The sequence below is a fragment of the Malus domestica genome, chromosome 09 (genome assembly GCF_042453785.1).
Source record: "Malus domestica chromosome 09, GDT2T_hap1".
Classification (NCBI taxonomy): Eukaryota; Viridiplantae; Streptophyta; class Magnoliopsida; order Rosales; family Rosaceae; genus Malus; species Malus domestica.
The window spans coordinates 31560874-31585936 of NC_091669.1; the positions used below are offsets into that span (position 1 = coordinate 31560874).

Below are 25063 nucleotides of genomic sequence, written 5' to 3' on the forward strand. Positions count from 1 at the left end.
CGCAACCTTGGTGCTCTTGTGCGAAAAAACAATTATGAGAACGCTCCTTGTAATTCTTAATTTCTTATAATTGGTTTAATTTTGTATATCAAATCATTTCATTCATAGTTGCAAATCTCTTTTGATGAAGAAATATAGGCAAAAGCTAGCGTCAATGACATAGAATTATCAGATAGACGGGCCAATGGCCACCTCTAACAACACCGATATTGTCCCCAACTCAGTAATTACCACATGTCCAATCCGTCAGGTATGAAGTTTTATCATAAAGGGTCTCGGTATTAGCTGAAGTGGGATTAGGGTATTTAAACTCTTATTTTCTCATAGATATGGTTGATGTGGGACATTTCAACACGCCCCCTCACGTGGGGCCCAATCAATGGGTCACACGTTGGAGATCTACACATCGACAACCACTTGGAGCCAATACGACTCACCCAACACACAGGGTCAAGGGACCCACCATCATTGCGCGTGGCCAAGAAGACCCACCCATCACGTGGCAGTATAGTACGAGTTCGCTCCTTGATTCTGATACCATGTAGAATTATCAGAGAGATAGACCCAAGGTCCACCTCCAACAACACCGATATTGTCCCCAACTTGATAATTACCACATGTCCAAACCGTCAGGTGTGGGGTTTTATCATAAAAGGCATCGGTATTAATTGGAGTGAGATTAGGGTATTTAAACTTTTATTTTCTCATAGATACGGTCGATGTGAGACATTTCAACACTTACTACACCACGAGTAGGCAAATCGAGCTCCACATCTCTTTTATATATAACAAAATATTTTTTGTGAAAAAAGATGACAAATCTAAAAGATAAAAGTAGATGTTATCGAAGAAAGAAAACAATTGAATATAAATTTGACTACTTTGTTTGGCTAATCCATTGGAGTGACAAATTTTTTTTATGAGTCAATTGAGTAAGCAATATGTCACGTCGGAATTTATAGTGCAATTTAACCTACTTTAATTACCTTTGGAGAATTTTGGCCAAATAAAATTACCATTGGAGATTCCCTACACATGAGATTAAGGTGAATAAAGCTCCAAGGTGATTGATGACTGCATTCCCAGTTGTGTACTTAGAAGAGATGGAGCGCGGAAAACAAGTATTTGATCATGTTTAAGTAGCAAGGGTGTGAAGAAGAAACAACCTTCTACTAGGAGGGTACTAAGGTGGGCTTTTGCCAGTCCTATTTGTACTTGTTTGATTATTGATAAGATTTTTACCACCTGCAAAAGTAGAGATAAAAACACTTAAAAATACTTACAAGAGTACAAGGTAATCGTAGTATAGTCGGATTTAGCAAGGTCGTTCTCCACAGGGATTGAATGAATAATTTATGTTAAAATCAAATCTTAATTAATTATTTGAAAACAAAGTTAGGAAAAGGATGGTTTTATAACCTAAAATATTAAAAACGAATTTAATTAAAAACAATTAAATAAATTGAGAAAGTAAAGAACACAAAAGAAAATAGTTTTGAAAATAAATTTGAGCACTAGGGTTCTATAGTCACCTTAACAATCCTACACAGTTCTTCCAGTTACTTATGAATTACACATGCATATTTTGAATGTTAGGTTTAAAGTATGTCCCACTTGGAACCTCTAACATAGAACGTATATCTAACATGCAATCTGTTCATGGTGTCCAAATCGAATGTGAACATGCAAGATTTATTAAGTTTTGTAAAACTTTTGAAAAACCATATAACCCTTAAGATATGTCGTCCATCCTAAGAAGTTACACATATTAACCACAACAAGCCTTAGTCAATTCCAGGAACAGCCCTCCCCCAAAATTGCATCAAATTACTTTTCTAAATATCCTAATGGTGACCAATCACTAAGACAAATAGATAGTTTCAATATGGTGATTAATAATTCAAAACTTACATGCATAATATCATAAGCAAATTGAAAATAAACTACATATTCTTGCTAAGGCTCATAGCCTCACCCTAGCAAAAGAAATTAGTTACGAACAATCATAAAACAAAATATTATTAAGAACATGGATAGAAAACACCTTGAAAATAAACTTGAATCGTCAAAAGTAGTGCCTTCCCCTAAAGTAATGCGTTCTTCCTTCTCTAATGGCTAAATATCCTTATTTATACTACTACAAAATAAAATCCTACCTAGAAAATGTCTTCTAAAAACTAGGAAACATAATAGAATAAGATAACTAAGAAATAAAAAGTTTCCTAGTTAAACTGAAATTTGGACTGCAGAGAAAATCCATCTTTTAACCAACTAAATCAATTCTGATTTGGTCCCAAAAGGTCTATTTTTAAAGCTTAAGATGTTCCTAACAATTTGTTAGAATGAATCTTTCTCAAAATATGCCATATTGACCTTCAAAATACCCAAAACGTTTAGAAACGTCAATCTGGGAAAGCTGCGCGCTGGGTCTTTATTTCATTGCCACGGTCAAACGGCTTGGTAGAAAAATCTGAAATTTTGTTACAATTATCTTAAAACATGGACAAACATCATCCAATTGAAATCACTCCAAAATTCATCCGTTTGATCACTTTTTGCTTAAGAGAAAGTCAAATATCCTACATTAAAAATACATAACAAAATATCAAAGTTCTAATAAAATAACCAATAAATTATAACTAAGATTAAGGTAAAATATAAAGTACAAAATCGACTCATGAATTATATATAGTGGATAGTTTTTGCCTGATAAAGTGCTTGTGGACGTTAATTTCTCCAAGTGGTGAGGTTTTACCTTGTTAAATCATGTTCTCTACGAGTTAATTTGTTGCTCCATTTACTGTTATTTAATATAGAGTATTTGTTGTCCAATTCTCATAAACTAACAGAAGACTAGATTGTAACACTATTTCAATCTTACTACCGGATTTGAACAAACTGGTGTATCATCTCACTGCGTTTTCAATTGGCACCAAACCCATCTTGTAAGTATTTTAATCCTAACGGACGTATGAGGTACGTATATCCAGTTAGGGTTATGTACTCTATATTGGTGTTATACACGTTATAAGTAGTATCTCCATTCAATATTATAACCTAATGAATAGAAATTATTTGTACCCGAATTTACGCTATTTGGTCTAATTAGCTTTGATCTAGTAGTTCAATTACCTAATATGGGAATGTACGGCTTACATAGGGTTAGGACTGAGATCCCGGGCTAATATAAATTGAAGTACAATGTGGGCCGAAATGACTTTAATGTCGTCATGCCACTATTAGAGTCAATGTGATTTTGTGTTTGCCCATGTTTACGGTTAATGCAATAGTGTGGCCGCACCAATTTATGCAAGTGTAGAAAAGATGAATATAAAGGGTTTAAGGTAAATTTAGAATTCTCTACCATCTCACAATTCTCAAATACTACTTTAATTCTTTATTCTTCTTCAAAAAGAGGTATCTATTAGATTACAAATGAGTAATACTAATAAATAAATCAAAACAATCATTTGTCTACAAGACAAGAAAACCTAGACTAAATCAAATCATATCAAAATCCTAATTAAATCTTACAACAAAGGCCCAATACATGTACACAAAGCAAAATGGGACCTTCCAAACAAACCAAAAAAGAGCCCAACTAAAAGTTGGGTCCCAAGAAAACATAAAACTAAAAACAACTGAGGGTTCGCTGCAACCACCGCCTCAACCAACGCTGCTGCAACAGTGCATCCCATCCCCCAATCGAGCCTCGCCTCAACAATCCCATCAACCAATTCCAATCTTTAGTCCAAGCACAACCACAGATTACAAAGAACCTGCATCAAAGTGAAAGAAGCGCGTAGAAATCCATGAGCAACACTGCCATCCAAGGCAGACAGTAAAGAGAAGGTGATGGTGTTTGGAACACCCGACCCAGTGGAAGCACTAGATCAGAACTCACCGACTCGACAAGCCGCAAATCGCGGCGAAACTTGACTAAAAATAAAAAATTAGAGGAAGGAGGAGGAGATACACCAGTGGGATGAGAAGAGGATAAATCAAACCAGGAGCCGTAGTCTAGATTTTTTTTGTTTTCATGCAATTTACTTCCCCCACTTGTCTCTCAATTTCTTTACATTCTGTAATTTAATCAACGCATTGTATTTCAATTCTCTTTTACTATTGCAAATTTAATTCAAGCACTCGTTTTTTTAGTACATCGATATTTTTACACTGAGGGGAGGGGGAATTTGGCAAAGCCATACAATAGGCAACCTAATTTGGTATCAAATTCGCAATCCACAAGATTCAAACCTAAGACATTTCACTTCTAAGTGAAGAGAAATATCATTAGACCGTAGTACTGAGTAGTTAGCACTCGTCTTTTGAATTCTTTAATTTATGCATTTTACTCTTAGTCTTGTCTTAATTTTATTTACCTTTATTTCTACGCACTAGTTCTTCATTTAATTTATACTTTCTCATAAGTAGGTTAAGTTTAATCTTGTATATTCTCTATTCCTTTTTCTCATTCCATTTTCCCTCCCTTCCATCCATGTCATCACTTGGTTGTTCGATCAAAGCCTTTGAATCTGAGGTAGAAAAAAAACCTAAGCTGAGAAAATGTTACTTGCTCGGCGGCTTACATTTTTTCTACGTCGATCATTCTAGGCCACGTGGTGGCACACTCGCACATCTAAATCAAAGAAGGATAAAAAATCCTTCTAGGCAATCCGGCCCGGCCAAAAAGAGGAAAACAAAAACCAACAGAACTACTCTTGCTAGCACTTGGAGAAACTCAACAAAAAAACAAAAAGGTTTTATATTTCCGATCCAAGTTAATACTCTAGCGTGTTTTAATTATATGAACATTTTATATTAACTGTTATTTCTGTACTGTGTTATGTACTACTTTGGAAGTTCCAACAATAAAAAACGATCCTTTCAAATACTATTTGGTGGAGATACATAATATAAAGAGATGATTATAAAACGGAAATAAAATTCTAAAAATAATATTTGTTCCTTTATTTGATCGTGTAATTAGTATTACAAATTCTTGACAACAGCAATGTGTCAAGCTCCGCGGAATTTATTCTTCTTCATTATTGTTACATAAAGAAACAGATATCATCATCTGCATATATAATCCCATTTCGTGCTTATGGGCAGAAAGTAATGACGTAGTCAGGTCCACCACTGCAGGTAAATGTGCTGTTTTTATCATCATAAGCGTAGCTATAAGCTTGAGGGCACTGCTTCTCAAAGATCTCAGAGTACTCTGTGGGAGGACATGTCTCCGGCGTATTATTCGGCGGAGTGCAGCAGTACTTCGAATCACCAAACGCAAGGCAAGCGCTTTTGCAACTGATGACACTCCCATCAGCCGCTTTCACTTGAAGTTGAGCCGGGCACGCCTTGTTAACATTGGCAGGGCAAGACGAGGGCTTGCACTCGCCCGTGCCACCTTGTGGGGCGACAGACATAGGCAAGTTGAAGCCGTCAACAAGGCTAACATCATAATAATCTTGACCCCCGTTTGCTGCAATTGTGATTTCAACTAAAGTTGCTGGTGGAACTGCGCCTGCCCCGTTGCATGCGACCTGGCCAGAGCCACAGTCTGCAGTTTCACAAGTGAATTTTCCAGCGGCGTCCGTGGAGCATCTGGTTCGGCCCCAGAAGCGACCAGACCATGGAGATGGAGCGTCCACTGATTGGCTAGCTTTGGATGCTAGTTCGAAGCCGGTGAGTGATAACTGCGGTTTTTGGTCACCGGTTAAGGTTCCTGGCCAGACAGTGTTGGGGCAGTTGTTTGTGAAAGTGATTTTCGCTGCATGTGCACCTGCATTTATGTTCAACATAGAACTAGATACTAAGAATATTGATACTGAAAAATCTACATACAATTATAAATATATATCTAATCTCATGTTAGCCACATTGGTTAGTTCACTTATATGTATCCGGATTGAGAACTTTTACGGTATCCTTTTAAAAAGTACTAGTACTCCTTGTTTTAATAAAATTATTAGTGGACGTCACGGAATTATCCATCATCGTTATTCTCTCTTAGACTTCCTACTTTCACGTTTAACAGTATTACAATATAGTGCGGACTAACCCCTCTCATATTTGCATCAGGTAGGCATGCATACAATATACTAGAGACTAATAGGAAACAGAAAGAACAAAAAATATAATGAGAAGTTTGTATAATATTACCTGAGAAAAAGAGGATGGCCAAGGTGAGGCCGAGGAGGGAAGCTGCTTGGCTCTTCATCATCGACATTGAATATGTCTTAATTGCCTGTTTGCTGCTAATTAACTTACTTCTGATTTGATGATAAACTTAGGAACCAAGGGGGGTTTATATAGGCTTAGAGCATGCCTAACTTTTTTGATCTTTTGCACTAGTAAGAATTACGGGTCTAAACTGCAATGGGAACTAGGAAAACGAACGCGCTAACTAACAAATGGATAACAATATTTGGTCTTGGAATGGTATGGTTATCATCCTTGACCTGCAATTGCTCCCTCCAAAAATTCATTTTTAATCCAAAAGTTAAGAGTCATTTGATATTCATTTCATTTTTAAATTTTAGTTTTTATCTTTATGTTAAAAAAGAAGAAGAAAAATATGGATGAAATGCGGCCTATCCAATTTTTATTTTGATTAGAGTAGAATATCTCTCTCTTAAAATAGAATATCCTTTTTTTTTTTTCTGGTACATGCAGCTGTATTGGCAGTACATGTCTCTTAGTTAATTAATATGATCCATAAATGTTAAATCCTAAAGAGATCAATTAAAAGGTTTGATTAGTAATCTCATGATTTTGAATTTTTGACAAACAAGCTACACAGATGGCTAAGCTTGCGCCATTTGTGCACCGTGATAGACGGATCGGGCTGCCGTGAAGGAGATGAACAAGTGCTAGAATGCTTGAATTGTCAGCTTCGATTTTCCTCATCCCCTCCATTTTTAATAATTTATATACATAAGAGGAGGAGCACATCAATGGCATGTTTACGTAATGAGTTATAATGAGAAGAATGAGAATTGCACTCATTCTCGTTTATTGGCGGTGATTCGAATTAAACATTTACAAAAGAGTGATGTTAGGAAAAATAAAATAATAGATATAATTTTATAAACTAAATAATATGAGAATTAATGATTGAATTATTACTTAAATATTGATATGCGTGCTCATTCGTATTAATGATATATTATTTAATCTACGAATTTTGTTTACAAATTTAATCTTTCTAATATTACTTCTTTTTTTTTAAACGAACCTAGTATTACCGTTTACAAAATCAAAAATAGGAGGAGAGAGAGGAAATTGTTGGGGCAAGAGAGTGCGCAAGGGGAGCTGGCTGGTGGTGACATATGAGGTGGCTAGTGGTGATTAGTGACAGGAAAGGCGGTGGCCATGGGTTAAGGGGTAGGGAAGAGAGATGGGGTCATGGTGAAAAATGAAAAAATGGGGAAGATAAAATGGAGCAGTATATGCCTCAATAAAAGATAAAAAAATAAAAAAAAAATAAAAGTTTTACTAAAAACAATTATTCTCTCTACTAAAATAAAAAAAACAATAAAATTTTACTAAAAATAATTAGAGTATAAAATAGATTAGTTAAAATAGGGGTATTTTAGTAATCACATTAGTTTTCATTCTGATTCATGTGAATTAGTAAGCAGTTTTATAGATCAATGTCATTTTTTACTCCGATTCCGCACAATTTTAGTAAACTACTCTAACATGAATCTAATCTGATTCTACCTCATCTCAATTCTTCTTCAATTCAATTTCTCCTTAATTCAACTCCCCTCAATCTGATTATGGATTAGTAAACGAGCTGCAAAATAGTAAAACATACAAATATCTCTAAAATGCCATCACTTGATAGAAAAAAACAATGGACAACTACTCAAATAAAAAAAAAGAACAAAATAGTATTTACATGTTTTGAATGCATCTTCAAACTCACATTGTGGATGGTTAATTATTCTTCTTCCATTTTTTATTTAAAAAATGTAATTAAATCTAAGGCAACATAAATAAAAATTAACTTTAATTTTAAAAAAGTTCAACTGCTACGCGTACAGTTACTTCCAAATAACAGATGTGGGAATCCGTAGACTATTGTGTTTGCTCTTAAATTGCTTGTGTGACAAGTTTACTAATATAATTTGAAGTAAATTAGTGGTTTGCATTACTAATATTAACTCCATATCTATAGTCTCCTCATTTATTTGTGGTTAAATAGGCTTTGGTGCAGTAAATTAGTGGAGCATTCAAGCAAAAATACAAACAGAATTACTGCATTAGTAAAATATTTATCTACCAGACGACGTATTCAGTTATGGACAATTATACGTGGCTTTATCAAGAGGAGTTTCAACATCTACAACAAAAATTTTGGTAAATAAAGGAGAATTACATGGTCCGCAAGGAGTCTTCACAAGAAATGTAGTGTACAAAAATATTTTGCTTCCTTTGAATTCATGATATGGTTATAGTCTTTCTTTTAATGTTTAATTCCCTTTTCAACTTTTAATGCAATTATATTCCATATAATGCTAATATTTGATTTTAACCAAACTCAATAAATTTTCAAAAGGACAGAACGATATGAGTTAAGAATATGTTTTGCTGTTATATGTATCAAGGTCAATTAAAGTTCTTGGATTGTTATAATACTTTTTATTTAGCTTTTAGTTGCAACTAAATTATAAGGATTTTCTCTGTTTGGTTTTACAGATTCTAGGCAAAAAGAACATGAATAATTTTAGGAATGCGTCTCTTCTTAAATATTGTTCTAAATGTTTAGGATACTATTTTTCCTGCGTTCCAGATTTTGTCCCACCAGGTTTTGCACGAACACTGTTTCAATTTCACAAATATTTCCCTCAACTTTAGTAACTTTCCGCTCCCTGAAAGAGGTGGATAATCGTGGCTTCCACTAGTTGTTCCCCTTAAAAAAAAAAGAAAAATTTTAGTAAACTTTAAATTCCTACCTGTATTATTAGAGATGATAATCACCTTTCTTTTATGTTTCAAGAAATTGAAGCAATCCACACATATAAATACATCTAAAATGTGTAAGTTGCGCGTAGCGCGCCATGATTAAAAAACCGCCCTTCACATGCTCGTGAGTGAGTGCAGGAAGACTAGTATAATTATTAGGATTCAAATCTTGTATTTTTGTGAATAGTCTGCATGTTCATATTATTTGACAGTTTTGGATTTGTGGTTTGTAAGCACCAATGTGTATTCTTTGTCTTTGAAATTTTGTGACAGTAACTAGTCATTGTGTGACTTAGTCAGTAGGTTTAGTACATATGAGGAACCACGTGCTTTTGAAAAAAAAAATTTTATTTTAGTACATATTATCCATAGGTACAAGAGGAACCACATGCTTCTGAAAAAGAAAATTTTATTTTAGTACATATTATCCATAGGTACAAAAGGAACCACATGCTTTTGAAAAAAAAAATTTATTTAAACTCATACAACCTTTTTGTATACCTAACTTATTCTTTGCAATCATATTATTTTAAGGGATACTTTGGATGCAATCTTTAATCCTTAACATTCTTTGACTAAAACCTTAATGGTATTCAAAGTTTGATCAAAATCCCTTGACTTGGTACACCTCATTATATTACAATTAATATTTATATTTTTATAGTTTTGACATTAATTGTATGATATTTTATGAGATTTATAATCCTATAAATTTAAAATCTCCCATTATAATACTATTAGAAACGGTTATAATAAAAAAAAATTCAAACATTTTGATTGAATAAATGGATGAAAACTATGTGAAAATAAGAAATAATAAATGGCAAAAGAATGTATCCAAAGTGTTAAAAAAAATTGGTACATTTTACAAAAAAATTGGTTTTCACATATAACAAAGTGGTACATTAATAAAGAAGAATGGGTACTGTCACATCCAGGGGGCCCCCACCACATCTCGGACTTGACTCCACCGTAGCACGATATTGTCCACTTTGGGCCCGACCACGCCCTCATGGTTTTGTTTCTGGAAACTCACACGAAAACTTCCCAATGGGTCACCCATCATGGGATTGCTCTCGCGCAAACTCGCTTAACTTTGGAGTTCCGATGGAACCCGAAGCCAGTGAGCTCCCAAAAGGCCTCGTGCTAGGTAGAGATGAGAATATGCATATAAGGCTTACATGATCTACTCCACTGGGCGATGTGGGATCTAACAATCCACCCCCTTAATACAAATTTCGTCCCCGAAATTTAAAATAACTTGTTAAATGTAAAATACTAAAAAAAAAAGAAAAGAAAACATGGATATAAATAACTTGTTAAATGTTAGATCCCACATCGTCCAAGGGAATGGATCCTGTAAGCCTTATATGTATATTCTCATCTCTACCTAGCACGAGGCCTTTTGGGAGCTCACTGGCTTTGGGTTCCATCGGAACTCTGAAGTTAAGTGAGTTTGCACGAGAGCATTCCCATGATGGGTGACCCACTAGGAAGTTCTCGTGTGAGTTCTCAAAAACAAAACCGTGAGGGCGTGGTTGGGGCTTAAAGCAGACAATATCATGCTACGACAGAGTCGAGCCTGGAATGTGGTAGGGGCCTGAGCCGTGATGTGACAGGTACATTATAAATAAATTAGGGTACAAATAAAAGATTAAAAAATTATGAGTACAAATGAATTTTTAAAAAATATAGGAGCTAAAAGAAATTAACACATGGGTACAAAATAAAACTAAAAATAAAATAATACAAATTTAAAAAAATGTTGCAAATTAAAAGTGGGTACAAACTAAAAATATAAATATATGATACAAAGTTTAGGCATACAACATAAATATACCATATGTAATTTTTCTATCATTGATTAAATATACAATGTCATGTGACGGTATACACATGGGTACAAACACAAATAAAACTTTAAAAAATATGGACACAAAAAGAAACTAATATATGGGTACAAATTAAAAATGAAAAAAAAATTCGTACAAATTAAAAATAGGTACAAACTAAAAATAAAAATATACGATAAAAAATTTAGCCATAAATATAAATATACTAATTGTAACATTTTTAACACTAAATGTGTCACAACCCATCCCGAAATTTTATATTTTAAGCGTGAAATTTCAAATATGCCCTTGGACGTTTTGAGTTGTGTTGTGTGGTTTAGACTTGGGTTGTGGACCAATATGTTAAGTTCTAATTATTTTGGACCAATTAGAACTAAACTTTCCTAGTTTGTGGGTGGTGGTTGTTGCCAACTTGGACCACACATTCATTCACACACATACACATCACTCCCATGCTCTCTCTCTCTTCCCTCTCGGGCTTCTTTCCATTTTCCGTACAAGTCGTACGGACGAACTTCGAACTCAAGCTTTCATGCACGGATCGACGTTAATAAGGTAATTTTTGAACTCCTTGCAAGCTTCTGAGTTCATTTATACTAATTTTAAGACGTGAAACCTTCGATTTCACGAGGACTAAGAATCCCCGATTCGGGGTACTATTCATGTGGTCGTAATTATGGATGATTCAGGAGATTTGAAGCTTGTAGGAAGCTTTATAACATCCTTATGAAGCTCGGAGAAGAAAAACCAAGTAAATTGGACGTCGGGAATTTGAGATTGGCGAGTTTTAAGTTTGGCTGGATTATCGGAGCTTTTTCTAGTGAGTTCCCAGAGTTTTAGGGTCTAAAAGTGGTAAGGTTTTATTCTACTCCTTCAGGGCTTCAATTTGATATAAATTTGGTGAATTTTGGTACAAAAATGAAGAAGTTATAAGATTTTAAAGTTTTTCCAGTTTCCGGCGACGGCGACGGTCGCCGGAGTTCAAAGGTAGGAGACGACGAAATATTCCTAACGACGACTAACGGCGTTGATTTTAATGGTATATGCTTATATTTAATGGAATATTCCCTAACGGCGTTAGGGAATCCGTTTGGTGTGCCAGGCACGTGGGGGCGCGTCTGGCCGTGCTTTGGCCGGCACGTGAGGGCAGGTGAGTGGTTGAAATTTTTTTCTAAAATTTGGGGATGTTCCTGAGGTTGAGTAGATCATGGTGGTATATTCAAATACCCCATTTGAGCATTGTATGAGAAGTTATTTCCTAGTTTTGTGTATGTGCTTTAAATAACGTTTATTCAGTTATTTCGCATATAGGTGAGACCTATCCTGAGGGCGAGCGTCATTAATCGAGGCTCGGGGGCTACGACTCTTCGACATACCAATGAGTGGGCTTTTGGTTTTCCGTATATACCTATATACTTGAGATTTTTCCCAGAAAATGAATTTGAATGATTATACGTTTTAAAATGCCATGCAAAGTATCTGCCTATTTTATTTATGCATTAGTAGTTGCATATAATTATGATTGATGCTGCGGACGCACAGGTAAGTGCCAGGTAAGTTTATAAATTAAAAATGTGAGATTACTTCAGTTATACGAGTTATGATGTGATGTGATGAGAGCTCATAAACTTGCACCCAGTGTTAGTGCTCCCGCCTAGAGTTAGGGCACAGTCATTCACGTGATCTTCACCTCCCGCATCGTATGCTCACCTTGGATCCAAGTTAGGTGCACAGGCTTGTCGTACATACCACTTTAGTTGGTTTCGACTCGTAGGTGACCCGCGATTATTCGCACAGCTTTCATGTGATCATAGCATTATCCTAGTCTTGTCATACAGATCATTGTTGGTGGTTTCGACTTGTATGCATGATTTGATTTGATATGATTAAGATTAGTTATGAGTTATATACTCAGCAGTGCAGTTTGAGTTAGAGAGATTTGGCTGATGCGATATTTGACATTTATATATTTTTCCTGGTTTACCTATGACATTGCATTGAGATACTTTGGCATGATATACTTCTATAAATTTTCATCTTGAGTATGATTTCGGATACAACTTATTATTATTATTATTATTTTCTAGGAAATTATACAGGTTTTACAGCGAGGGGTTAGAACTTCTGAGAAATGAAATGATTTTGAAAAGTTTTGTTTTTGCCCACTCACACTTTCTGTTTTGCGCCTCTCCAGTTTTTACGTAGAAGTGCTTTGGTGGATCACGAGGATTCTGACGGGGGTTTTGACAGAACATCACCATGTAGGATCACCCTCGGGTGTTGTATTATTAGTACTTGTCTTGCTTGACTGCACTTAGACTATTTATGCTCTGGTTGTGTATTTCGCACTTAATCTCTTACTAGCACTCTATCTTAACTAGTTCTGCTAGTAGTTTGGTTTTTATTCCTTCGCAATTCCCTTTTATCTCTATTGCTTCCGTACTGTGCACATGGTTACGTCATTCCCACGTGACGGCCAACATGCCCTGATTTAGGTCGGGGTGTGTCAAAAGGAATATATTTAAAAATAAAAATATTTTATTATTCAAATAATTAATGATATTATTAATACCCAAAGAACATTGATAAAAATTTGAAAATGAATAGGATTTTAATTAATGGAGTAGCAAAAAGAAGGATGTGAACTTAATTTCTCCTATTTTTAATTAAATAATGAATATCTAGGGAAGGACAAAATACCCACGAGTATGAGTAACCGTGATTACTTGTCCATTTAAAACTCACAGTTACGGTTATGGGTAATCGTTTAAACAAACAAACGGTTATGGGTATAACCGTTTACTAAGTAAAATTTAAATGAATATTTAAGAGCATTACCCGTGGTTATAATAGAATACCCATTTAACTGTTTATTTAATACATAACTAAAAATCCTAAAATTATTTGATCTCTCCCAGACTCCCGCCGCTCATTTTCTGTCCTCGGTGCCCTCTTTCTCATCTCCAACTCTCTCTCATCTTCACCAAAACAGTCGAAGTTTGATTAATTTCAACAGTGCAACTATCACCTGTGACAACAAAATATAAATATAAATATATTTATATAGGGTAGTTCTTTATGAAATCAGAGATTTGCACGTAATATATATATATATATATATATATATATATATATATATATATATATATATACTGGTCAACAAAAAGATTTCTTTAATTTCAACATCCTTATGGATGCAGATGCATGTCGCTCAAATGGGAATTCTACTCCCAAACTTTCTCAGATATACAAATTTCTTTTTTAATTTTTAAATTGTTAAAAAAATATGTAGACAGATAAAACAAGGGTAAATGGATTAAACAAAAGGATAAGAGGGTTAAAAAACGGATAAACGGGTAAACGGATATATGTGGTTATGATTAAACTGGTATATGATTATGGGTATGGTTAACCATTTATAAACGGTTATGAGTATGAGTATAATCGTTTATGCAATTACTCATTGGTTAAACGTTTATGCGGGTAAGAGCTTAAACGGTTATGGATAAATAACCATAGTTACCCGTCTGCCATAACCGTTGTCCATCCCTATGAATATCTCTTTAGACTCAAATTCACTATCTAAACTAACTTCACAAACCTAATTCAAAATGTAAATTTATCTTTACACTCATTTAAAAATTAAAATCCCAAACTGAATAATTTGGTGAAGTTTCTACTTGTTTATGGGAATGAAAACTTTTTGGACTTCGACTTCTGTGGACAAGTTGAATAATTTGATAAAGTTTCTACTTATTTATGTCAAGTTGAATAATTCGATAAAGTTTCTACTTATTTATGAATCTTACGTATAAACGTTATATATGCATCCAAAAATGTAAAACTTTCTTGTGATTCGTTTACTCTCTACTTGCTGCAATGACTAGGCCAATCTAAACACTGCCAAAGACAACACCAATGTATGCACCCACGCACACAATGCAGTCCACCTCGTCTACTTTTCATGTCCTTGTGGTTTTATTTTGCGGAGTAGGATCCTTTTCCCTCTCTTTTTTTCCCTTCTTTTCTCTCCCCTCCTATTTGAACGGTCACGGTTAAGTCAGGCTAACATCTTATATTAATTTTTTATAGCAAGAGAAAGACAAAATAAGAGAATGTGAGAGGAGGGGATAGAAGAGGATGGAAAGATGAGGGGAGAGAATCGTAGTCCTTATTTTGCAGCATAAAGTGTCTGCTTTTATATGCTTTCCTCACCAAGGAATTCAAGGTCATGGCTCCTTGGATTGCGGTAGGATTCTCTCCGGATCCACTTTATAGGGATTTTAGGGAATCCTCACATCTTAACCGTTCATTGTATATCTTGTGGCTAGTTTTCGTCATGTACTATTTATGCTTAATTTTAAATAAAAAACTTAAATAATTTCTGACCGCACAATACACGATGAATGGTTAAGATGTGAGGATCCCTAGAATCCCACAATTTAGATCCGAATGGGATCCAATTCATTATCCAAGGATTTGGGTGTGGGTTTGATAAATTACAATTTTATTGTTAATTTCATTTTGTATTGGATGGTAATTATGTAATAGGATAAAAAAGACAATTAATACGTGTTTAAATAAAATTTCCCTTTTCACAATCCAATTACATTTTTTAACTAATTTTTTTTAATATAGTAATATATTTATACCAAAGAAGTTGATGAATAAATTGGTTGCAAAGTATTATTTTTTTTTAAATTAAGGTTTTAGAGACGATACGTATGTAGTCTATCTCATAAATTCTACAAATTAATTTGACTTTTTGACATTTTCCATTTCGTTAAAGGAGTAGTTATCTCCCGTATACAGTGACAGATCCAATAAATAATATTAGGGTGTCAATAAGAATAGTGCGTGTAGCACACATATTCTTTTTGAACAAAATAACATGCAAATTGGCATTTCATTAGACCTTGGTAGGCCTGAGGTCATTTGCCAAGTTATATTTCACGTCTGTTGATAGATGTTAACAGCTTCCGAACGAGCATGTCAACTGATGTCAATAGCTGTTGAGTGAGCATGCCGACAGAGGCCAACATATGCAAGGAATACAAAGGCATGAGGCTAGCAACTACCCTGCCCAGTACCCCCACAAGCAATTCATTGAGCATTTGGAATGTAGCTTTGAAGGGCATCTCAAATTTACAAATGGTAGCACCCAGCTTTTTGATAGAGAATTTATGAGCTTGGAGGAGTCAGCTGACCCACCTTATCTCAAGGTGGATCCACCCTGATCATATAAAAGGTATATCGAATTTCAATTTGTAGAATGAATTTCACAAAAGCATAGAATTACTTGAACACCCTTGCAACCAAGAAATGAATAGATAAGTTAGACTTGGTCATACCATTTTGGTATTAATTAATGTATCTTTATTCCCTAAGTTAAACTTGAATTAAATGGTTCCACTTTTAATTATATAATTTTTTTTTGTAATAAAACTCACACCTATCGTGATAAAATGTAAATTGAGAGAAATTATTTGTATGATTATGAGTGAGCCGCTAGCTTGTTTCTCTGAAATCTTGACCTTGCAAACTTTCATGAATCATGATATTGATTTTGTAACGAGTAGTGCTATATTTATCATCCATTTGGACCATCATTTGTACTAATTTTTTAATAGAAGTAGGGTCCTCCAACACATAAAGGTCTCATCTTTATTAGAAAGATGATACAAATAGATGGTATAAATAACTGTTGAGAATGAATCCTATATTGATGAGAGGAGGGACCTTGCATGTGCTTGTAAGTAGTTGTGTTATTCTTCATATTACCAATTGGTTTTATGGTAGAATCTCAACTTTCTCCATGGTATCATAGTAGGTTGTCCTATGTGTGAAGCCTAATGAGCACACGTGCCCCACGTCACCTGAGTTGTGTTATCCATGCCACCAGAATCGTGCACAAATTCATAACAAAGTATCATACTCCTTATAAAAATCAACAAACTTGTTCGGGCAAGATTTCCCTCGCACAGCTCCCCGAAGAGGTGGCATGTTGTTTGGTCGTCGAGTGAGCTCTTGTTGCTTAGTGTGCTGCAAGATAAGTTTGTAGTTAGTTTGAAATGTGCCATTGTGGGGCCTTTGGTGTAGGCCTTGAGGCTCGCAATCAAAACTAACTAATATCTGAGTGTGCCACTATTATCTTAGTATAACAGATTGTTGAATAGGTGTGATTTAAGTTGATTACTTGCGCCCCAAGTTACTTAAACTTCTTATTATCAAAAGATTGTTTCAAATGGGTTAAGTCTGCATTAAGTTCTTTTTCTTTCCTTGTAAACAAGGGCTTTTAGTTCATAATTTTGTATGTCCAAAACGAAGGGAGTTCAAGGCCCTATTAACCACTTCCTCAATCATAGTTTGCTTTTTAATGAAACCAGGTTTATTAACTTAACCAGACTCAAATACAAATGAGACTCTTGAGTGAAAACAGTTGAAAATGACTTGAATACATGATGGAAAGTACATTAAGCGATAAATATACTAAATAAAAGTACAAACAAAGAGACTTGGGCAAGATTTAACCTTGTCGGGTAAGGTTGAACTTCTTGCAACCACTTCCGTTTATGTTTACAGAGGTTGTATGCTAAAAAGGATGAAAGGTAAATAGGTTTTACACGAGGGAATTGATACTACAACACTAAGGGAAGGTAGCAGAGCTTGTACACTAGACAAAATATGGCTTTTCTAAGGGAACTGTAGCTAAAATGACTTAATCTGGACAAGTTTAAGCTTTTTGGGTACAAATTGGCTTGAGAGCAAAGTTTGTATGTCTTTTGATTGGTTGTTTGAGTGTGTCTTTTGATTGGTTGTTTGAGTGTCCTTGTCTCGGGTGTCATTTTCTCATTTTATAGGCCATTTGGCCCGACTACCTTGGCTTTGTTCTTGGCCAATGACTCTCGGATGGCAGTGAGTCATCATTTATTTACTTGTTATGACACTGGAAAGTGCTTTTTGGCTAATAGTGAGTTGGTCTCTGTCACCTGTCACTTCAATCATAGGCACATGACCTATGTCTTGGCTGAAATGGCTTCAATTTGCTTTAGGCCTCTCGATTGGGCTTCGGGCAAGCTTCCATTTTACTTTGGCATCCTTGGGCCTTACTAACACAAAGGCCAACATTAAATATTAACCTAAACAATGCCCCCCTTAATCATTATTAAGTCTGCCAATCGAGACATTAATAATGAGGTGATTGCCTGGAATAAGAAGAATGGAATTATTATGATTAAACACTAGCTGCATGCTTTAACTTGGGACTTGTACCACTTTTAACATCCATTTTCGAATAAACCTTTGCACCCGATCTCCAACATTAACTAACTGCGCATTATATAACCTCCATTTAAATTCTCAACCAACATCTCGAGCAATCCTTATTCTCTGAGCTTCTAGAATTTCCAGAATTCTCTTGCCTTTGCAGTTCTTCCTTGCTTTTTGCCTTCAACCTTCTTCACTTTCTTCCCAAAAATCGACCAATGGCACCTAATGCAAGTCCGGCGAAGGGATCGTCAATTTGCATTGCTGACTCAACGACTTTCATCGCCTTCGGGCTGGCCTAAACTCATTAATTTTCTTCAAAAAATGAGGGGTTCATTCTCTAGTGTCAGCCTGGATTGCCCGAGTCCTAATTGCGATGGAAAATAACATGCTCGCAGTTAATTAGTTTACTCCTAGCCTCTACTCCGCTGAGGCTTTCCATTGATGGAGGATGAGGCTTGGTCAAAATGGGTAGACGAGCTCAAGCCCATCTAGAAACAGAAATGGATGGCCAATAGGATCTACGAGCTCATCATGCTCTCCAAGGTCACTGTCATTGCCAAGCCTGAGCTCCTAACCACAACTCTTCTCTTTTGGAACAATGGAACCAATAAATTCAACTTTAGAATGGGTCTCATGTCTCATATTGTCCTTGACATGGCTTAAGTTTTCGGACTAAGGCCCTCGGGCAGATGCATGGACATTACTCACGATTGGTCCTCGCCTTATTGCCTGACTGCTAAGAGCTCGGGTGCCTCAAAATCCATCACTCGTCTAGAGTATAACCCATCCACTTTCAAAAGCTATAAGATGTCTTTTGTGGGCTTTATCCTATTTTCAAAAAGACTTTCAGACCACCATCTTCCACTGTAGATAGGGCTCAGGAACACATGTACTTCCTCATTTATTGGTTGAACAAGCATATGTTCCCAAACAAGTTCAAAAGAATGAAGCTAGAGTGGGTTCCTTTGCTAGAGGCCTTACATTCTTTCGATGACGTGGCCAATGGGCCCTTCATCTTAGCCCATCTATACTATATTCTGTACGAGATGACCAAAGGTAAGCCATTTGAAACTAATCTTAACTGGCCAACCTGGATGGTCTAGCTTTGACTCTAGTAGTACTTCCCCGAGTTTTAGGTGCTTAACCTAGAGTTCCCCGAAGGAGTAGCTCCAGCTTGCAACTTGGCAGAGGTTTCTCTTACAAACCATTCAACCTTGCCTGCCTCTACTTCTTAAAGGTTTGTCAAACTCAAGTAGACTTGGAGTGGGGTGTCTCCGTGCTAGAAGGTATCCATGGTTCTCACACTAGATCTTCCAAGATGCCTTTGGAGAAAATGCAAGCGACCATTGCAAGGAGAAATTTATGAGCTGCATTCAACAACGGGAGCTGGCTTAGGGAATGCGCAGCGATCGCATAGGCTATGATCGCGGGCTAGAAGTCTACCACCCTAATTTCTGTGGTAGGCAGCTAGGGTTCAAGTAGGTCATCCTGGTGCCCTACTTCAATTCCATGCATAGTGGAACCTTATTCCACCTCCGCTTTCCCTCTGACATGACTTTTCGGGCAGCTCGGCGTAGCTTGGAGGTGATGAGCAGAATCACCCACAAGCTCGTGGCGTTGAACTTTGAGTGCACTCCATCATTTGCCACTCGGTGGGAGGCTAAATGGTCAAAAAAGTACGATATAGACATCAGAGAGGCACATGATCTTCTCTTCAGGCAAGTCTTCTTCAAATCCTTCGCAAAGAAGGAAGAACTTGAGAACTGAAAAGAGGTGATCAACCAAAAGAACCAGCTCATTCTTATAGATGCATTACCTTATTACTTCTATTTTGCTTCTCCTTGTGATATTTCCATCACCTGTCATTTACTAACCCTTATTTTGGTCTTGCAGCCCAAGGCAACACTGAAGAAGTGGATGTCGGGCCAGAAGAAGAAGTTGCAGATGTTCTGGTTCTCCAAGAGGCCGCTGCTGAGGCAGCAAGGAAAGGGGCAGGGTTAGCTAAGCTGTTGGAGATGCTGGAGACATTTTTTATCTCTTCAACGATTCAGAGGCCAAGGCTGGGCATGAGGTAGATACGCTGGCACTTCGGCGGGCAAAGACGACCGTAATAGAATCTTCACAGTCTGAGCCCGAGGAACGGCCTCAACCTCGACTTGCTTTGCCTGGCCCGAGGACAACTCCAACCAGGAAGAGGACTAGGTCATAGACTTCTCAATCTTCAAATCTCTTATTTGCCCATCTAGCTGAAGCGGGCAGAAAGAAACAAAAATCCTCCAGTAAGTGATTTTAGCCTTAGTCTTCTTTTCGCAGTTTCGACTTTCCACAAGTTTGAACTAACACTCCCCGTTTCTTATACTCAGGGCCTCCTGGTACTAAGAAACCTGCCCTCACTTCCCAAGGATCGCAGTCGGGCGCAGAGGTACGACAGGAAAACAATAAGGTCCTTAATATAATCCACGAGGAATTAAAGGTATGGGCTTCATTTCTTAAGCACTAAGTTATTTTTGAAGTTCACTTTCTTTGACCATTGTGCTAATTCTTTGCTTGTTTGCTTGTAATAGAATACTCGAGGCGAAGGGATCTCCCAGCCCGAGCCTTCTTCTCCTCTAGCCTAAGCATCGTATATTTCTCCTCTTTGGGCTAAGCCCTCAAAGGTATAATTCTTTCTTATTCATGGTTAAGCTTGTGATTTTCCAAGTTTTGAAACTAACAACCATCTTCCTTCTTTTATAGGCAAAGGTTGAGGCATCTGCTTATTCAATCGGGCAAACCTCAGCCCTCACCTCTTCAACTATTCTTCCAATGATGGTGGTGACTCCCACTTCCCAGTTTAATCCAACAATTGGGGAGATGTTGTACTTCGTGGATGATGGTAGCATTTCAATTAGTACCTTTTTTCTCAAGCCCTTATAAATTTCCTTTTAAGTTCTCATTTAACTTATACTTATACCTTGGTTTACATTCTCTCAATCTTCTCCAGTGCATGAGGCCACCAAGCAACCACCAACAACTTTTGGGGAGCTTATAGTCCCTGAGATCATTGTGGTCTCAAAAGTGACTAGCCTAAGGGCTCATCATGCTACTTCTTGGGCCAGTCCGCTTGCTTCTCCCAAGGCAACTGCGACCACAGAGGTGCCTTATCCATAATTTAAGGGCTAGCTCAGGTATAAAAGTCTTGTCACTTTTACTTCTTCTTTAACTTATGTATGTCTTAATTCTCTAACTTGTTTTTCCCTTGGGTCATAACAGGCTTCTGGCGAGGGCTTGGGCAAATCTCCTCAGCCTGCAGCTCGCAAGGTGGTCCTTCTTCGACCTCCTAAGGCTTATAGGGTCATAGGGATTCCCATTCCTCGGCCGAAGAAGATTGCTACTGTTGCTTCCTCCATTTCTAGGTCTACCCTTATCATTTGAACTGAAGCTGACTCCATCGTTGCTGCCTCCGGGGGTGCTGGAGTGATGCCTCATCCTCTTGCTTCCATTCTAGTTACGGCTTCACTGCTTGAACTAGTCAGAAAGTTAGGGCAATTCAGGACCAAGCTGAGGTCTCCAAGGCGTCTTTCTAAGCCCTAACATCTTCAAGATTTATGCCGAGTCTTCAGGGAGTAGATGCAGAGGGACTTCATTGCCTCTTTTAGCCTTAATGCTCTCTAAGAAGCAGAGAAAGCACTTACTAAGTTGTACCAAGCTCAACAAATGTCAAAGGTTCAATATGAGTCATTTTTCTCTTTCCTTGAGAATTTGAAAGCTCTGAGAGACCAGCATATTCAGGCAAAGAGGCAATCCAACAGAATCAAGTTTTACAAGGATAAGCACTTCAGGACTTTATCTTCTCTGCAGAAATTGGTAGAGGAGGGCTCGGTCATAGAAGATAGAATCATAGTGGTGGCCTCTGAGATCCAGAAGTTGGAAGAGGAACTCTCAGCACTAAAGGCCGAGCAAATGACCCTCTTGAGCAAACTTTACCAGAAGATTGAAGAAAGGGTCAACTAAGAGGTGGATGACTTCGGGGCCCAGCTAGCTAACAACAACATTGCCTTTAAAGAACCTGGTCGAATTTTTACCATTATGCAGACTTATCATTCCAGGATAGTTGCATTAGCTAGGGATGTGAACTTGTTAGGCTAGAATTTTGTAACTTTTCTCATTATGAATAAAAGATCTTTTCTGACTCATTTGACTTGTCCATCTTTATCTAACTTTTTAAATAAAAAGGATCTAACATCTCTGCCAATATTTAAACTTCATTAATGTAGCAGTTTCTAACATCCCACATAGTGGGGGTGATATTTCTTTAAAAACTTGGCATTAACTGGATGCCTTTGCAAATTTCCTTTTAAATCTGCTAAGTAGTACCTTCCTCTGTCTAACACTTGGTTGATAAGGAAATGACCTTCCCAAGTGGGACTCCACTTCCCAAAACCTCTAACTTAAGCACCCAAGGGTAGAATTGCCTTTCATACCAACTCTCATTCTTTGAAGATTTTTAAGTTCACTCTTTTGTTGTATGATCGGGCAATAGCTCTCTTCCTCTCTTGAATTTTGTTCAAGGCTTCAATTCAGGCTACATCTAAGTCTTCAATCCCTTAATATATGGCCTGAATGTATTCCTCACTATGTAAACCAAACTGGTTTTGAAGCCTTACTTAACTTACATTGATTTTCATAGGGAGTACATCATTTTGCTTGAAGGTTAAGGCATAAGGGGTGGTCCCAGTTCTTATTCTCTTTGAGGTTCTGTAAACCCAAAGCGTATCTCCCAACTTCTCATGCCATTTCTCTGGACTATCTATTACCATTCTCTTTATAATATTCACCAAGATCTTATTACTAGCTTCCACTTAACCATTTGATTAGGGATAGTAGGGGCTAGATTGGATCATCTTTATCTTGAACTCGCTTGCAAATTCCTTCACTTCTTTCAAAATAAAAGATGGTCTTCAGTCCTTAACAATTGTCTCAGACACCCCATATTTATGTAAGATCTTGGTTTCAATAAATTTTTTCACAGCAGTTGAAGTAATAGTCTTCACAGCTGAAGCTTCTACCTACTTGGTGAAATAGTTTGTTGCCACAATTATGAAGGTATGCCCCTTGTTAGAAGCTGGGTAAATTTTCCTGATGAAGTCCATTGCCTATCCTCCAAAAGGCCAAGGCTTTACTACTGGATTCAAGGGTACTGAAGGTATGTGTTAGAGAGGTCCGTGCCTTTGACATTCTTCACAACCTCTGGCATAAGCTTTATAATCTTCTTCCATGTCAAGCCAAAAGTAGCCATACCTTCTTAACAACCACCTAATCTTGGTTTCAGCTTGATGTGCTCCATAAATGCCTTCATGCACTTCAGCCATCACTCTCATTAACTCTTTTAGGCCTAAGCACTTCAACATAATCTTATCTGGAGTCTTTCTCAGCAATGGTCTGTCCCACATGACAAACTTAATTGCTTGCTGCCTAATTTTCTTACTTGTGGGAGAAAAATGGTCTTTTAAGTACTGGACGATGGGTGTTCTCTAGTATTCTATTTCAGGTTTTTTGGTTATTACATATAGGCTGAATCCTATCTCAAAGATAGAAGGGAGATTCCTCCTTTGTACCTCCACATCCACCTCGATCTTTCTTTCTTGGATCTGTGCTCTAGAAGTCAACTATGCCATCTCATTAGCAATTAAATTTGCTTATCTAAGAATACGATTAACTGAAACTTCAGTACCCCAATAACTCAACAATTGAGTAGCTGCCAGATAATAACATGCCATGGTGATGTGTCTGCACTTGTAGTCTCTAGTTAACTGATTAATCACCAACTCGGAATCACCAAACACCTCAACTTCAATTGCCCCCAACTTTATCAGGATTTCAAAGCTAATGATTAATGCCTTGTACTTTGCCCGATTGTTAATAGTATCTGGATAATCTAGAAGGAATAAGTAGCAATGTTGAACTCCATTGGGATCAATGATAACAATCCTAGTTTTAGTAGCATATTGAGTACAAGACCCATCAAAATACAACCTCAAAGGAGTAATCCAAAGGCTAGGTATCCTTATTACTTCTTGCTAGATCCATTCCTATTTGCCCGAGTGATCTTTACTTGGTAGGATGCAAAGGCTGGCCACTTCCAGAGTTCCTGGGATGTTAACAAGTTCATCTTGGGGTTCTTGGTGCTTGATCAAGAAGTCTGTAATTGGCTTTCTGAGGCACATATTGAAAACTGAACTCTGAATGTGCTAGAATCCATTTCCCAATTTTTCCAGTTAGCATTGGCTTAGACAACATGTATTTGATCACATCAATCTTGGCAATGATATGGATGTGGTAAGGTAACATGTAATGCCTTAACTTGCAGGCAATGAAGTATAAAGATAAACATAGCTTATCAATTGGGGTATGTCTAGTCTCTACCTCAGTAAGGATCTTACTGAGGTAGTATATTGCTGGCTCCATCCCCCCTTCGTTGTTCTGAGCCAACAATCTTCATATTGACATTTCAGAGACAGAGATATAGAGCTTCAAAGGTTTCCTTCTCTGAGGGGGCATGAGCACTGGTGGAGAGGCTAAGCAAACTTTCACTTTGTCAAAAGCCTCTTGGTGTTGTGGGCCCCATTCAAACTTTTCTTGATTCTTCAACCTTAGTAAAAGAGTCAATGGTTGGATTTTGCCTGCCAAATTAGCAATAAATCTTCTTAAAAGTTTATCTTCCCCAGTAGCCTTTGCAATTGTACTTTGTTGATGAGAGAATGTGACTTCATTATAGCTCGAGCTTTGTTTTTGTCTATCTCCACACCTCTCTGATGAACAAAGAATCCCAAAAAGTTGCTCAATCTTACTCCAAAAACATATTTTCTTAGGATTCATTTTTAGCTTGTGGGTCCTCATCCTCACTAAGGCTTATATGAGGTCTTCTAAGTGTTGCTCTTCAGTTTTAGATTTCACCACTATGTCATCAATGTATACTTCCATTT

General features: G+C 36.8%; 1 protein-coding gene across 1 annotated transcript; it reads right to left on the reverse strand.

The window, feature by feature from the left end:
- Positions 1-4951: 4951 nt before the first annotated feature.
- LOC103429376 (thaumatin-like protein 1b) lies at positions 4952-6271 on the reverse strand. The gene is given in 2 exon segments (NM_001425475.1): positions 4952-5785; positions 6166-6271. Coding segments are annotated over 2 exon segments (747 nt in total). The 5' UTR covers positions 6233-6271; the 3' UTR covers positions 4952-5105.
- Between the last annotated feature and the right edge of the window lie 18792 nt (positions 6272-25063).